Here is a 17,003-nt window from a genome sequence, read left to right as displayed (position 1 = left end):
CCCCCCGCAGAATCGTCGCATCCTTACGCAGGGCCAATGGCTGCCCTTTGATCCCTGGAAAGAGAATTCTAAAGCAAAAAAGCAGGTGGCCCCAACCCTGTCAGTTTTGAGTTGGGCCACTAATGTGAGAGTCCTACTCCATTTACTCTTCTTTATCCCTTTACAGCGCTGGCTTAAACTGAAACGCGTCCTGTTTTCTAGTCCTCTGATACTTAGCTTTGGTTTTGGCAGCGCTGGGGACGGAACAGGACCTCTGGCATACATTCTTTATCGCTGAGCCTAAATTAACATTAGTTCCCCCACCCCACCCCAGACAGGGTTTCTCTGTGCAGCCTTGGCTGTCTTGGGCTGATTTGTAGAGCAGGCTGGCCTCAAACTCGCGATCCGCCTGCCTCTGCCTTCCTGAGCGCTGGGATTAAAGGCGTGTGCTTTAACACACCCAGAGTAGCATTCCTTTTTTTTTTAAGGAACACTCTCGGTCTACTAAGTTACTTGCTTCATATCCAGGCCTGTGTCTTCCCTAACCCTATCACCTTCCTACCGCTCCAGTGGCTTCTGTGCTTGTCACATCCCAGACATGCAGCCAGATACTGCAAACCACAGTAACTGTATGGCTGCTCAGGTGTTAGCATACTCAGAGCTAAGCCACACTGCTTGTTTGTTTGTTTTAGACAGGGTTTCTCTGTAGCCTTGGCTGTTCTGGATTCTGTAGACCAAACTGGCCTCTGAACTCACAAAGACCCATTCGCCTCTGCCCCCCAGCTGTCTGGGATTACAGGTGTGTGCTACCAAGCCTGCTTTTTTTTTTTTTTTTTTAAAGTAAAGTAATGGGAGTGTCAAATACCCTTCAAATAAAAACTAGCTTTGTCTGAAGGATAGGGGAGTTAGGATAGGCCAGTTAAGTCCTTATCTCACCATGTGGTGTTTCCGTCATAACAGGGTTGTTGCAACCACAGTCTGTGTATGTGTGGGTACGTTCTACCTGTCCTGCCTCATCTGCCTCATATAGGTTGTTCAGTAACTTCCTGTTCTTAAGGTATTTGGTATTATGATTGGGTTCTCTTGGCCTCCTTCCTTTCAAGCTCCCTCAATCCCCACTTGCCTATTTTTAAAGCAGCAGTAATCTTTCTCTTCCAGATGACAATGGCAGATGCCAGATCTGTTTATAGCTTAGCCTTCGCAAGGCCTCTGGTGACATGAGCACTGTTTTTTGCTTAGTAAGCTGGTTTTGTTTATAGTGTTCATGGTCTTTGGACTAGTGCTGTTTTTAGTAAACAACTTATCAGCGTCAGCTTACCAGAATTCTGGAAGGCCAAACGTCCAGCCCTCTTTGTAGATTTTTTAAAGAACATTTTTATTTCAAGGATTAATAAGTATTTTTATAATCATAATTTAAACATAAATAATGGGGGCTTGAGATGCAGCTCTGCTGGCGGAGAGCTTGCCTAACTTGCAAAGCCTTGACTTTGATCCCCAGCACCAGATAAACCAGCCCTTAGGGTGTAGAGGCAGAAAGATTAGAAGTTCAAGGTCATCTTTCAAAGACAAAGAGTTGAAGGCCAGCCTGGGCTACTTGAGATCCTGTGTCAAAAACAGCCAATGAATGACAGCTGTCAAGATTTTGTGCTGCAAGAGACACACGGCCTAGTGATCATCATCATAGCTACACTTATGGACTACAGGGCAGCATGGCCACACTTCATTCTTGCTTGCATATCTTGTATCCCGGAACCTGTGAGCCTTCTGAGAATGGGGGGGGGGGGGCTTTTAGAGGGCCAGTGGGATGGAGTTCCATTCCCAGAACCTGAGTGCTAGGAGAAGACTGATTTTCCAAGTTGTCCTTTGAGCTCAATGCGTGTGACTGCTTTTGTCTTCTGTCTGTCTCTGTCTCATACAAAGTAAATTTTTAAAATGCCAACTTTATTTTATTTAAGTGACCAGAGTTGACATAGAGTGTTGGCTGGAATTAGCTAGGAAGGCAGTGGTATAGAGCTGTAGAGGAGTTTTAGGAACAGACTAAGTAATGCTTAAAAAGGGAAAACATAGATTTTATTTTCTTGGTTTTTCAAGACAGGGTTTCTCTGTGTAGCCCTGGCTGTCATGGAACTTGCTCTGTTCATTAGGCTGGCCTCCAACTCAGAGATCCCCCAGTCTCTGTCTTGTTAGTACTGGAATGAAAAGTGTGTGCCACCATGAGCAGCTTTATTGAACTACAATTCCTGTATCATAGATTCCATCCTTTGAAAATATACAAGTATTGGTTTGTTTGCTATATTCACAGACTTGTGTGGTATTACTACTGTCTGACTTGAGAACTAAAGGACGAATTAATTAATGTCTGAAGTTGTCCTGCTTTTATTTTAGCTGTGGAGCTTTAAAATAACACCATAAGGTAATTAATCCATCAGATAATTCTAAAATGTAGAAAAGGGATTTGTTATTGTAGGGTGTTTTGCAAGTTGCATCCAGTCAGATTTGGTAGAAGAGAAGAGAGGACCTGGTTTTGTAATGCTTGCAAGAAACTCAAAGGGCTTTCAGGGAGCCTTTGTCTATCATCTCAAATGTCCCCTCCTCAGATTCACACTCACTAGCATGCTTGCTATTTTTTTTTTTTTTTTTTTTTTTTTGGAGTTGGAAAAAGGTCATTTTTCCTTTTCTTCTTCCTCTTTTTGTTTTTGTTTTCTCTGTGTAGCTCTCGCTGTCCTGGAGCTGACTTAAAGTCGTGCACCACTCTGCCTGGCTTAGTAAATTTTCTTGATGTTAGAATACTAACCTTTTTCCTTCAAGAAGTGAAGTGGTATTTATTGCTGTATTGGTAAGAAAGTGTTAATAATTTTGTCCCTCCCTGTTGTGAAGTACTTTGGCATATTATTAAACATGATTAGGAAATGTCTGTCTTTGTAAAATTTGAATTTCAGAAATTCTGAAGTGAAAGGAAACATCTGAGTCCTGGTTCTCCACTTGGTGAAGATGAAGGATATTGACATGGGAACAGAGTACGTCATCCCCAGTCCCGGGTATAGAAGTGTGAGGGAGAGAAGCAGCATGTCTGGACAACACAGAGACCGAGAAGAACCCCGGTTCCAGAGAGCAAGACCGGTTAGTGTTTCCTTCCCTAGACCCTGTGCCTACAGCATATCTTCTTTGTCATAGGTTACGTATTAGAATTTTATTTTTCTTTAGTGGCTTTAGGTCAGTGTTAAGAACTTAAGATTGCTTAGACTTGGAGTGTAGCTCAGTGGTAGAGTGCATGCTTAGCTTGGTCCCCAGTGACAAGAAAGGGCTGGTGCAGTTAATGGATGTGGTGTGTGTGTGAGAGAGAGAGACAGGCAGACAGACAGGGCGATACATTGCAGCGTGGCTAGTCTGGAATTCTCTGTGTAGAACATCTGCCTGTTTCTGTTTCAGAAGTGCTGAGATTAGAGGTAGCACCGGGCCTGGCTTCCCTTTTCATTGATAACATTTTTCAGGAGGAATGGGGACATAGCTAAATGATAGCACTGTTGCCTGGGATGTATAAAGCCCTGGCTGATTTCAGGACCCATTACTGGAAAAAGAAAAAAAAAAACAAAATGAAAAACAGATAGTTTGTGTTGCAGGGGAGGGGAGAAAACCAGAGGATAGTGGGAAAATGAGCCATTTAGCTTCTTTCATGTACTTCAATTTTTTTTTTCCCTCCTTCCGTCTTTGTTTTCTGTGCTGAAAATAGGAATTATTTTGCCAGGCATGGTGTCTCATGACTTTAATCTAGCACTGAGGAGGCAGAGGCAGGAAGGTCTCTAAAGTTTGAGCCTGGCCTGGTCTGCATAACAAATTCTAGGCCAGCCGTAGCTACACAGAGAGATCCTGTATCTTCATTAGGGTTACTATTGCTGTGATGAAATACCATGACCAAAGCACCTTGGGGAGCAAAGGGTTTATATGGCTTACATGTCCACATCACTATTCATCATTGAAGAAGTCAGAACAAGAACTCAAGCAGGGCAGGAACCCAGAGCCAGGAGCTGATGCAGAGGCCATGAAGGGGTGCTGATTGGCTTGCTTAGCCTGCTTTCTTATAGAACCCACGACCACGGACCCAGGGGTGACCGCACTCACAGTGGGCTGGGCCCTTTCCCATTGATCACTAATTGAGATGATGCCCTCCAGGCTTGCCTATAGCCCAATCTTAAGAAGGCATTTTCTTAATTGAGGTTCCCTCTTCTCAAGACTTTAGCTTGTGTCAAGGTGACATCAAACTCTCCTGTACAACAGAAAACAAAAGAAGGAACTATTTGGAGAGACTCAGCTTTCCTTAAATGGTTAGAATAATTAGTCTAGGTAGTTGTAGGATAATCAGTGAGTGTTGTAGGTGAATTTGTGGATGTAAGGCTGTTTTTGGTCATAATCTAAATTTCCTCCAATAGAAATACTAAGGTACGTTTTATTTTTTTTAAGGTAGTGCATGTTTTTCTTTTTATGGTTTAAAAAAATGCATTATATCTTTTCTGGAATTGCAAAAGAAGCCAATATGGCTGGAGGGCATTTGGGAAGTTTCAGGTTTATGGTCACGTGTTTGCCCTGTGGACACACAAAAGCTTTGGTCTTTGGAGCTGACGCTGGTGTCTCAGCTTTTGGTTCCTGGGTAGATGAAAGCCATTGCTTGCTCCTCAGTCAGTGTTTTGTTTTTTTGTTAATGGGCTGTCTTTGTCCCTACTATAGAACACCTCATCACTCAGTATCCAGCGTTTCTTGGTTCCAGTTTTGTAACTATGTGCCCTTACTATCTAGATCTTGTATTAACCAGATCTAGATGTTGAAAGTATGTCTTGTACTTGTCAGGCCATTGTCTGGTAGTTAGATCTGGAAATGTTAAGGGTACATTAGTTGGGCTTTGAAGGATGATGGGAGGATCTTAGGCAACAGAGATAAGGATCTAGAAGCACAAAAAAAGGACATGGCACATTCGACCTTGTGCCCACCTTGTGTCATTGTGCCTTCCATATGGTAGGATTAAGTGAGGTAGTACTACAAAATACTTAATAGTGATGCCTGGCATGGTCATTGCTCAATAAATAATTTGCTTTTAGATTAGTTGTTTATAGTGTAGGGTGTGTCAGGAAAATTTCTTAGCACAAGCATGCTAAGAAGTCTTTTTAATGGGCATTAGGAAGCCATTGGAAATTAATAAGATTTAAAAATCACTAATTTTAAGATAACTAAATTTGTGTGCTGTTATAAAAAAATAGTGACCATCACTACAGGAGTGACAGTGATCCAGTCCACTGATTTATTAAAAGTTCAGCAGCTTGGGTTGAGGAGAGATCAATATTGTACTATAGTTGATTAGGCAAGATGTTAACTCCCGGGAACCCCAAAACACGGAAGGGATTTTTCGCTGTTATTTTCTGTAATCGCATGTAAATAAAGGAATAAATAAAATAGACTAGAGGAAGTACCCAGAGCTGACCTCTGACTTGTACACCCTCAGGCATAGGTAAGTTCATCTCAAGCTCACACACACACACACAGGTTGCTATGTTCTTTCCCAGAGCGGCTGTATCACTATGTACTCGTACAAGCAGTCATCCTTGGGGTGCTTATCATTTTCATCATAGGCAATCTGATAGGTGCTTCTGACACCTCTTTGTGGTTTCCATTGCATTTCCCTAATGACTGGCAACTGCGTTGAGATAAAGAAGGGATTTTAAAGTTTCATGTTGTTTTCCCCCTAGTATTGAGGATTGACCCTAGGGTTTCTTGCATCCTAGGCAAGTACTCTACCAATGAGCTAGTTCTTTAGCCTAGAACTTGCTCTGTAGTCCAGGCAGGCATTGAACCTACTCTCCAAGTATCTGGCTGTACCACCAGGCTTTGCTGTCTTTATCTGTCCATTTAGGAATGACAGCACCTTATAGCCCCAACTGGTATCCAACTTTTGATCCTTCTGCTTTAGCCTCCTAATGGAATAATAGAATTACAGGAATTAATAATGGAATTACAGGAATGTGATACCACCTTGCTTCTGAGGATGCACTTTTGTTTTCCATTTTTTTTTTTTTTTAATAGAGGGTCTCATGTAGCCAGCCTTGAACTCACTGTATAGCCGAGCCTGGTCTTCAACTCCTGCTTCTATTTTCATAGTATTAGGATTTCAGGCATGTGGCCAACAAACCCAGCTTAGAAGATATATATCTTTTTGAGACACGATTTCTCTATTATAACCCTGGCTGTCCTGGAACTTACTTTGTAGAGTAGGCTAGTCACAGACTCACTGTTGTCTCCTGAGTGCTGGGATTAAAGTTGTGTATCAGCATCCCAGCTGAGAAGAAAAATTTTAAACTTTTTTAAATCCTGGATTAGTCTTGAAATAATGTGAAAAATCCTAGACAGAGGAAAGAGAGGGACGTGGGTGAAGCTGGGGTCTGTTTTCAAACACAGGTAAGGAAGGAGATGGAGGAGAAGTTGAGGGTCTCTCTGGAAGCAAGAGCCAGCGAGGTGTCTGAAATTAGCTAAACTTTAAAGTTGAAGAAAAAGAAAATTTAGAAGAGTGTATGATTTTGATCACTTCTATGCCTCTTGGCTAACATCAGGTGTGAAGAGAGAGTTTTTTTTTTTTTTAAACAGGAAATGTTTTATCCCACGATGCTAACATTTAGTCCTGCATTGATGGGGTGTGCAGTAGCTCTGCCAGGCTTTTCCTCTGTAGACAGAGAGGAACTGCAAATGGAGCCAATTAAAAAGGTGTTGATTTTGCTATTTTCCTGCTTTTCTTAACGTCTTTGCCTTAAAATATTTAAGAAATACTTATTTTTAAAAATTTATTCTTAGCAATAAATCATAGTTTTATTCAACTAGTTTTTGTATGTAAATTATAATGAATATATCACCGTTCAGTATTTTTAGAAGTACACATATCATCTAGAGTCTTGGATACCTCCCGTCAAAACCAGGATTTCCCAAGTGTATTTCCTGTAAGCTTGTGGGCAGCGTAAGCTCGCTCACAGCAGAATCAGCATGATGACAGAAGTGCTCAGGCTTGAAATGATACTCATATCGGTAACATTAGTTTTTAGGGAAGAATATACATTTTAAAAAGAAGCAAAACAGAATGAAGCCGAAACCCAGAACAGATGATTGGGTAAAGAGTGTGGTTTCCTTCCACAACATCCTGAGCATCAGCTCTGCATCATCCTTAGAGAGCAGCTCCTGGAAGCGCCCAGGCACCCTCTACCTGCCACTGTTCTGGAAGGAACAGTATCTCTGTACAACGAAAGAAGATCTCTGTACATCTTGTTTTCTTAATTTGAAAGGAAGGCTTTCTTGGCCACTGTTGATCTTTGATATCCAGTTAACATGTAAGCATACAACACTGCCAAACAGATGTCAGAAGCAAAAAGGACCAGGTTAGAAAGCACCTGAAAATCTGCTTTGCACATTTCTTGGTATTGTATGTGATCAGACCTTTTTTTTTTTTTTTTTTTTTTTATAATCTGGGAAAATGTGTTAATCAGTTACATCTAAATATCTATAGTTTAGTACAAATGCTTGGAGATAATTAGGACAAAAAATAAACACATTTTTACCCTTTAGAACTATGAAGTTACTGGGGATTGCCACACACAGTCTGAGGCTTAGCAGACAGACATGCTTCACTCTCAGGTGCTAATGGTGTGGTTTGTGGTTGTCAATTCCTTGGTCTAAGAGTGAGTGTCGATTGACATTATTTGAGCTTATGCGTAGACTTCTCTCTGGACCACTGCTGAACACTGTCATTAGGCTGAACACGGTTTGCATTGTGTTTGTGCACATGGAAAGTATATTAGTCCAGGAGTGCTGATAAGTTTTGGTTTTGGTGTTGGTGTTTGAGCCTTGGCGTTGCACACTCTAGGCAAGCATGCTACACCTCCCTGGTCCTTATCTCCTTGTCTGTCTGTCTGTCTGTCTGTCTATCTATCTATCTATCTATCTATTCACTTATTTAGAGTGTGTGATGTTTTCATTTATTTAACAAGCCTGTTGGTTTGAATGAGAATGGCTCCCACGAGCTCATGTGTTTGAATGCTTGGTCTCCAGTTGATAAAATTGTTTGGGAAGGATTAGGAGGTATGGCCTTATTGGAGGAGGTGTTCTCACTGTGGGTGTGTTTGAGTTTTCAAAAGCCCACACCATTTCGCAGTTAGTTCTCTCTCTCTTCCTCTCTCTCCCTCTCCCCTCTCTCTCTGTCTCTCCCTCTTTTTCTCTCCTTCACTCCGTCTCCTGCTGTGATGGTCAAGGAGTCGCCCTCTGAAACTGTAAACAAGCCCCCAACTGATTGCTGTCTTTTACAAGGTTCCTTGATCATGGTGTCCCCTCACAGCTGTAGAAGAGTGACTGACACAGAAGCATGTGGGCATGCTCTAATATGTGTGCATGTGTGCCGCCTCGCACCACCTGTCTGGTGCAGGTACAGGCGAATTGATGCAGGGCGTGCCTGTCTTCCTGTAGAATTTTAACTCAGATACAGTGTACAGTTTGCTGAAAAGTAGGTTCTATAGATGTTCTTCTCTCAGGGAAGGTTTTAGGAGAAGGTAGCATTTAGCTGGAGAACTGAGAAACAGAATTGGAGAAATGAAGAGCCAAGGAGACAGAAGAAGAATAAGTAGCCACAGCTAGATCCTGGATTTCATTGCGTGCTTGACCTAAGTGAGATAAAGCTGTCAGGTGCTTTGTTAAACTTAAGTTGTGTGGTTTCTCTTCTTGATGACTCAGGCTGAAGCACGGTGTGACGTGTTTTTCACAAGCTTGTTGAATTGGGAAAAGAGGAAGTATGGAAAATAACCAGAAGTCAGCTAGAGTTCCTGAGCCATTAGGATTGCATTATCCTTTCTAAAATTGGTGGAATTTTCCTTCAAGTTGCAATATTCTGCATCCAGGAAAGTATCAAAATCAGCATTCCCGAAATCCAAGGATCTTCCTTAGCATTTAGATGGACTCTAAGCATCAGTTACAGTTTTCATAGTTAGCTATTCAAGATAGTTTGTTGAGTTCAAATTGTCTTTTAGAGATTAAGGATGTAAATCTTAATCTTTTACAGAAATTAGTCTAAGGCATTATTAGGAAATAAATAGGGGCTCATTGTAGAAATGTATGAAGTATGTTAAGATTACATCAGAAAAAAAAAATCACGTCTCCACCCAGAGACAATTTTCATAGAATGCTTTCCTGTGACCCTGAAAACTTCTATAGATGAAAGGCATGCAATTTTGTTTCTGCTTTTATGTTCTCAGAGTGGAGAACATTGCCTGTGGGTCAGCTTGGTTTAGGAAGGAAAGCAATATAAAAATTAGTATTTTGCATGTCTGCATTATTTTTCTCTGGTTTGGTCCCAGTAAGTTAGTACATTTTCTAGAATGTAGGAAAAACCCCTACCAGCACCCCCTTTCTCCCTGTAAGCTCCGAGAGCCTCTGGAGTCTCTTAGGCTTGCGGGTATGACACAGTAGCTGGATACTGGATTCTCCCATCAGATACCCATCTCAGTGCGGATGACAGCTCTCAGCAGCGCTGTTGCTGGTGAGAGCTGCTGGGGGATTGGTTGTGTCTATAGCCAGAGCTCCCTGATTCCCACAGGAAAAGAAAACCATTAGAAGGAGCTTGCTGTAGTTTTTGTTTTGTTTCTTTTCTTTTTAAGTCTCCCTACGTAGCCCTAGATGGCTGGAACTTACTAAGCAGACCAGGATGGCCTCACACTCAGAGATGTTTCTGCCTCTGCCCCTGGAGTGCTGGGAATGAAAGTTGTGGGTTACCACACCAGTCATAGCGTCCTGTTTTTAAAGTAGTTTTAAGCACCAGTGTTTATTAAGGTAACTTGGAAGTTACAAATGGCCAGTGAAACTTTTAGTAAATCTTGGCTCTGTGGTAGGTAGCTCCTGCTCCAGCTCCTGCTGTTCCTACTGTCCTACATCTGATCACTAAATGGTCAGTGCTAAGGATTGACAGTCTCTGTGGAAGCCGTTGCAGTGGCTAAACCTGTGTGTCAAACACAGTGACGTGAAGTTTTTCTGGTACACTAACGAGTCCACTCGTTAGTAGAGTTAAGCTTGTCTAACCCTTCCTTCTGCCCTTTGAAAAGATGGAATTAGATGCTTAGATGTTGCTTATGACATCATTATATATATCAAGCCTCTTGGCTGGGCATGGGTCTCTGATCGTCCTGTTAGGGAGGTTGAGGTGGAAGGATAATCCCAAATTTGCGGCTAGTCTGGGCTATGTAGTAAAAATATGTTCCAAACAAGATTGTTTTCTGCATTTGTCATTCAAAGAATCAACTTGATCTTGGGCAGAAATTACAGAAAAAGACATGGACAAAGTCTGTTGATGAAGGCCTGAAGCCAGACTGACTTAGAAATGTGTGTATTTTATGAGGTCCTCAGTGTGAAGGCCAGGCTGCCCTTGTGGCCTCACCTCCCTGTGAGTGTGGCTCCGCAGAACTTACTGGCAGGCCTGAGTAGGGTGGTGTGGTCTTCTCAGTGTGGTGTGTCTGGAGTTAGATGACTCAGAAGACAGCTGGTGGCCTATCTCTGAAACAATTTCACCTGCCTACTATTTTGTCCCCCAGGGTGTGGGACCATCAGAAGGAGCTTGAACAGCCAGCCAACGTCAACAGTATTGATTAAGTGGTGCCTAACTTAAAATTCATTTGTTTCTGGAGCAAATATTGCCAGAAGGATTTGTGTGCTCTTCTGTGTCATAGAAAAACTTATATTTGCTTTTGAGAAGCAGGCATACGTTCTGGTGCCAATAAAAGCTGAAGTCATGTGACCTTTAAGAGTGCTGTCAAGCAGGGCCTGGGGAGGCCGTTCAGTTGGTGAAGTGCTTGCTTCCCTTGCAAGTGTGAGGACCTAAACTCGTGAAAAAAGTGAACCCATGGACAAAGCAGGTACGGCAGTGGTGAGGGAGACAGACGGGAGAGTCCTGGAGCTGATTGTCACTTCCCAGGTCCCAGTGAGAGACCCTGTCTCAAAAAATAAAATAGATGGGTCCTGAAGAAGGATACCTGGCGTGACCTGCTTTCTTCATGAAGGAAGTTCTGTTTTAGTGTTGCTGTTTCCCAAGGCTGAAAACGAAAAATTTTGAAGGAGTTTTCATCAAGACCAACGTTTACAAGTTTTAGTACTGAAATCAGTAGTTTTCAAGTCAGACTGTATCTTAAAGTCACAGGAAGACTGTTAAAAAGTAATTGGGCCCCAGTCTAGATCTACCAGCCAGTCTCTGCAGTGGAATGCTGGCGTTGGTAGAGTTTCCTGGTGTGGCTCTACTGGGAAGCCTCAGATCTCACGGAATAAAGGTAGTTCTCACCTTTTAAGCCTGTGTTCCCAAACTGTGGGTCATGAGCCCTTTGTGGGTCCTTTCACAGGAGTCGCATAGCAGATATCCTGCATATCAGATATTTACATTAAGATTCAAAACTGTAGCAAAATTACAGTTGTGAAGTAGCAACAGAAATAATTTTGTGGTTGGGGTCAGCACAACATGTAGACCTGAGTTAATGGGTCACAGCAGGAAGAAGGTTGAGAACCACTGCCGTAGCATTGAGCTCTAAGTATTTCCTCACCCCGTGATTCATTTTCTGTGTAACTTTTGAAACTTTTGAAACACGGTATTAACAAAATTAATCTCAGGCCCTCCAGTGTGATAGGAACTCGGTATGCAACAGCTTACATTCTTCCTTATTATGGGTTGACATTAAGATTATAGCTGCAGGAAAATACCTATTTTACCATTCTGACACCAACTTATACCCTTCGGCTTTCCGTGTTTGCCCTTATTCATGACTTGTACTAATAAGTGAGCATGGGAGTGTGAATTGACATGGACTCCTTTTCCCAGTGTGGCATGCTTGTCAGGATAGCATTGCAGTGTTCTAACGGGGAACCATTTCTTGTCCCTGCTTATTGCAGGGTAAGCACGTTGTTGCCCTGTCAGCAAATTGGCAGCCTAAAATGAGACGGGCAGCCTAGATAAGCAGTGACTGTTCTTGAACTAGGTGCGTGAAGATTGCAAACGTAAGACGACATCAATACCCACAGAGCAGGGGATTCCCGTGTGTCAGCAGCGCTTACGCTATAGCCAGGCCCATTCTTGTTCTTTTTCTCAGCTGGGCATATGAGTGCAAACACTCTGACCCCTGGCTGCACAGTGGCAAAATCTGGACTGTCACTGTCCACTTTTAAGCTCTACAGTGTCTCCATTCCCTTGTCGTCATCATCACCTCAGTAGTCACAAAGCTGTAGAGCAGATACAGCCGGTAGCAGCATCTTATTGTTTGGTCTTTTTCACCTCATTTATCAATAGATAGAACAATACCTTGCCCCCTGTGGAAAAGTCACTGCTACAGGATCTGTCCATGTGGTTGGGTGTGTGGTCACTGAGAACCTTTGACAAGATTTTATTCCTCATCTCATCATCTCATCAAAAGTTACTTCTGTGGGCCGAAGATACATTCAGTTGCTAGATTGCTTATGTATGTGTGAAGCCCTGGGCTTCATTCTCAGCACTGCATAAACCCAGGTGTGGTGTTCACGTCTGTAATATGAGCACTGGAGGTGGGCGTAGGAGGACCAGAAGTTCAGGCTCATACCTGGCTACATACCATAGTCAAGGCCAGCTGTGGCTACTGAAACCCCATTAAAAAATTACTTCTGAAAAGGATTTAGATCATTATAACATAAACAAGCAAATGGCATCAAAGTACCTTCCTTTAGAGTGGTGAATACTGTGTCCTGCCCTAGTGCTGTGTAGCAGTGCTTACCTCCGTGCTCCTGACCTGGTGGCTTGAGGAGTTTCTGTTGTGGGCTGCCCTGTGCAGTATGGGGTGTCTGTCAACTTCCCCAGCTTGCAGCACCCTGTACTGGTGACAGCTACAGTTTCCCAATATCCTCTGGTGAAGCAAAACAGAAACACCCTCACTTGAGAACTTTTTACCCAGTATAGCAGCCACCAGCCACATGTGGGTCTTGAGCATTGGAAACATTTCAGTCTAAACCGAGCTACGCCCCAAGAACAAAATACAAATATTTACCACAGAAAATAAATAACTTAATTAAAGAAATTCCAGTAATGTTGTAGTGATTATATGTTAAAAAGGTGACACAACTTTTTATGTTGTGTTAAGTAAAAGATATTAAAGTGTTACCTTTATTTTAAAGATGGAGTGGATTTCAAATTGCATGAGCAGATGTGGGTCAAGGCTTCCTCTGTGTCTGTCTGGCAGCACTGAGCTGCAGTGTTGTAACTTAGAGCTGTTGGGTTTAAATGACTTTTTCCCCTTTGGAGATGTTCCTCTGTACAGTGAAATTGTGGGGATGTGGCATCCACAAGATGCTAACTATTTTCAGTATCCTTTCTCTAGTGACAGAGACTCAGTCAGGTGTTCTCACAGTGTACTCTTGTTTAAATTCTCCCTTTCTGGTATTGGATTTCTCTTTTATTAAGGTAGGAGGTGTATCTTGAAATTCAGTTTATGTTTCTCTTTCTTTTGGTTTTTCAAGATGGGGTTTCTCTGTGTAGCCTTGGCTGTCCTGGACTCGCTTTGTAGACCAGGCTGGCCTCAAATTTACAGAGATCCGCCTGCCCCTGCCTCCCTGAGTGCTGGGATTACAGGCATACACCACTGCGCCTGGCTTGGTGCTAGTTTTAATTTAATACGTTTTTCTTTTTATATATAAATGCATCTAGTTTGTCTTTGATAAGTTTTTGGCTTTTGGGGGTAAGTGGAAGCTATCTCATCCAGCTTAAGCTAGTATTTAATTTTCTTCCATTTATTTAATCATATTAATGTGATCTTTTAGACTTAATTTCAAATGGGTTAATGTACTGTGTGAAACCTGAGCCTCTTCATTCATCCTCAGTTGGGTATTTACTGTTCCCAAAGTACTGACTGACTCACACTTCAGTATCTGCCTTATCATTTATGCTTCATGTAGTATGCACGTGTTGCTTGAATATGCTAAAGTTTTTCTCTTGGTTCCATTCAGCCTTAGATATAGGGAATTCACTGCAGTTAATAGGATCTTCTGCAATAATAGTAGGTACATGTTCTGAATCTTTAGTCATGCAGTTACTTGGGGCAAACTGAGCAGATGTGTAATTGTTAGAGGCTACATTCTTTAGTCTTTTAATCCTGCTGACAGAGTGTAGTCTATAGAACCAAAAAGAAAAAAAATCAATAATTATTTATTATACTGTTTTCTTAGTTAGGGCATCTATTGCTGTGATCAAAGGAAAGCCACCATGACCAAAATCAACTTCAGAAGAAAAAGGTTTATTTCAGTTTGCTACTTGTGGTTCATCATCCAAGGATGTCAGGGCAGGAGCTCAGGTCAAGAATCTAGAAGCAAAACTGATGCAGAGGCCATGGAAGAGTGCTGCTTACTGGCTTGCTCAGACACTTTCCAGGACCACCAGCCCAGGGGTGGCACTGTGGTGGACCCAGGCTACAGCAGGCAGTGCACAGTCAAGAAAATGCTCCACAGGGTTACCGATAGGACAGTCTGGGGGAAGCATTTCCTCAGTTGAGATTTGCCTTTCAGAATGACTCTAGCCTGTGTCAAGTTGACATAAAAGCTAGCCAGCACAACTGTTAATCATAAACAATAAGAGTCTTAATTGTCAGTGAGTTATCATATAGCATTAGATGCTTGACTCTACTGCCTGTGAGGCAGCCTTTGACATTTTAGTAACAGGTGCCAAATTCTGTGTGCAAACTGGAGTAGGATAGGCTGCCCTCCAGGCACTCTTACTAGAACCACCCTGTGTTACACATTCAGGGTCGAGTAGATGCGAGGAATACACAGCGGGCGAGTGGGGGCCAGATAAGTTAAAGGAAGGAGGGAATACTAGAGATGTTGCCCTTATAAAGGTAATCTAGAGCCTGTGGATTAAATATTTGCCGAGTACTTTCATAACTTTGATTGCTCTCAGCACTGTGTACTAGGTTCACCATCAAGCAACCGTGAGTGGCCAGTAACATGCTGAAGCTGCATCTGTCTTCTGAAGTCTGTGCTCAACATCTCTGCATGTCACTGTGGCCTCTAGTCATGGAACAGTCCTTTAAGTCCATAAGAGAAAAGTGGCTTTTATTATAGTAGGGAAACTCTTTTTCTCTGAGCATTTTGTTGTTTTTCTTTTCTTTTTTTTATTTTTATTTTTTTTATTTTTATGTATGTGAATGCTCTGTTTTCACAGCACACCAGAAGAGGGCACCAGATCTCATTACAGAGGGTTGTGAGCCACCATCTGGTTGCTGGGAATTGAACTCAGGACAACCGCTGAGCCATCTCTCCAGCCCCCCCCCCCCTTTTTTTTAACGTTAGCTTTTCTAAAGTTCTTGACGGAATCTAAACATCTGGTGCTTCTTACCTGGAAGAAATCTACCACTGAAATTCCCAGGTGCCTGCATGTTCTTCTCAAGAGTGTCTTTTCTGTCATATTCTTGTTCCCTAACAGGGGCAGTGCCTAACATGACAGGGTTGAAACTGTGAAAGAGTAGCAGAAATGAGGCAACAGTGGGAAATTTTAATTTCTGGATAAAATCTTTTGTATCCCTTAACTGTAGGACACCCTGTTCATATATTATTATCACATAGGATTTGAGTATTTGTGTCATCTTCGCCAGCTTATGATGGCTTGCCTTTGTCTGATCAAGACTATAGGGAGTACATGTTCTAAAATGCTGGCCGTGTTGTCACACGACCGATGCCGCTATGGCAGTTAGAGTACCCTCAGGAAACAGCCTGGGCTGCATATTGAAGTCTTCAGGGTTCCTTTGTGTGTGGTACCTCTCTGTAAGGACATGACATTACTGTAGGAGAAATGGGACATATCACTAAATGTGTCCAAGAAACAAAATCCAGTCAATCACATTTCTTTTTAAATTGTTGGGTCCTTTGCTTTTCTATTAATAGGGAAAAAAAAACTGTCAGTAGGCATTTTACACTTAATTTAGGCAAAAGGCTAAAAATTGAGATGAAGAAAATGAAATTAAAGTGTTGTACATATCAGAATTGTCATGTTTTCTTCCCATCATCTGGAATAGTCTTAAATATAGCATTTCTCAGGAACTTATTGTTATGAGACTGAGGTAAAAGATGTGGCAGTTCCAGTTTTAGAGCTAATGCCTCAGGTAGGTGTACTAGTGGATGATGTACTGTGCTGCTAATTTTGTTTCAGTAAGTTAGATTCATTTGGGAAGAGGGAGCCTCAGTAGAGAAAATGCCCTACAACAGCCTGTGGGACCTTGATTAATGATGGATGTGAAAGGCTCAGATCACTGTGGGCAGTGCCATGCCTGAACTGGTAGTCCTGGCATGTCATGAAGACCAAGCCAGTAAGAAGCACTCCTCTGCGGCCTTTGCATCAATTTTTGCCTCCAGCTTCCTGCCTTTAGTCCTTGATCTGACTTTCCTAGTTGATGGACTACAATCTCTCTGGTGGTCTCCATGAGGATGGCCCCATAGCCTCATATAAGTGAATGCTTGTCTCCCAGTTGGTGGACCCTTTAGGAAGGATTAGAAAGTCTGGCCTTTCTAGAAGAGGTGTGTGGTGGTTTGAGTGTAGGCTGGAATTAAAGACATGCCCTTACCACGACCGACGATGAGGTTTTACTGAATTCATTATTTGGAACTGTAACTTCTGAGCATGGTTTTTTTTTTTTTTTTGTAGTCTTTGTTCAAAACCCTAAATTACAGTGTGATAAAGACTGCATACACTGTATGCCACCAGTCTTTAGTAATGTTCAGCTCTGTTCCCTGGCCAAATGGAACAAATGTGACAGTATTCTGTGTGCCTGTGAAGTGCTGTGCTAATGTCCTCTGCCTTCTGCAGTCACATCTGTGCCAGGGAGGCTGGTGCCTGTGTGTACATACCTCCTGTGCTCAGTCCAGGCATGCGTGCAGTCTTCAAGAACCCTTCTCCTTTCTCAATCCAGTAGCTTTTTGTGTTTTTTTTTTTTTCCTCTGTGTGGTTTTATGCTTGAAAGAAGAAC

At 42.3% G+C, this 17,003-nt stretch overlaps 1 protein-coding gene across 6 annotated transcripts in view; it reads left to right on the top strand.

Annotated features, from left to right (window-relative positions):
• Positions 1 to 17,003, top strand: part of Abcc5 (ATP binding cassette subfamily C member 5) — a 77,335-nt gene that overhangs the window by 1,111 nt on the left and 59,221 nt on the right. For 5 of the 6 annotated variants that reach the window (XM_055624909.1, XM_055624910.1, XM_055624914.1 and 2 more), the window contains exon 2: positions 2,919 to 3,099. In XM_055624909.1, the coding sequence (XP_055480884.1) occupies positions 2,971 to 3,099 (129 nt within the window). In that variant the 5' untranslated portion in view covers positions 2,919 to 2,970. Of the gene's footprint in view, positions 1 to 992; positions 1,037 to 2,918; positions 3,100 to 17,003 lie in introns of those variants that run through there. The other variant, XM_055624911.1, reaches the window with a different exon arrangement.

Source organism: Psammomys obesus, unplaced genomic scaffold (genome assembly GCF_907164565.1).
Source record: "Psammomys obesus unplaced genomic scaffold, mPsaObe1.curated_primary_1811, whole genome shotgun sequence".
In the NCBI taxonomy this organism is placed as follows: Eukaryota; Metazoa; Chordata; class Mammalia; order Rodentia; family Muridae; genus Psammomys; species Psammomys obesus.
This window is presented reverse-complemented; position numbering and strand designations above follow the sequence as displayed.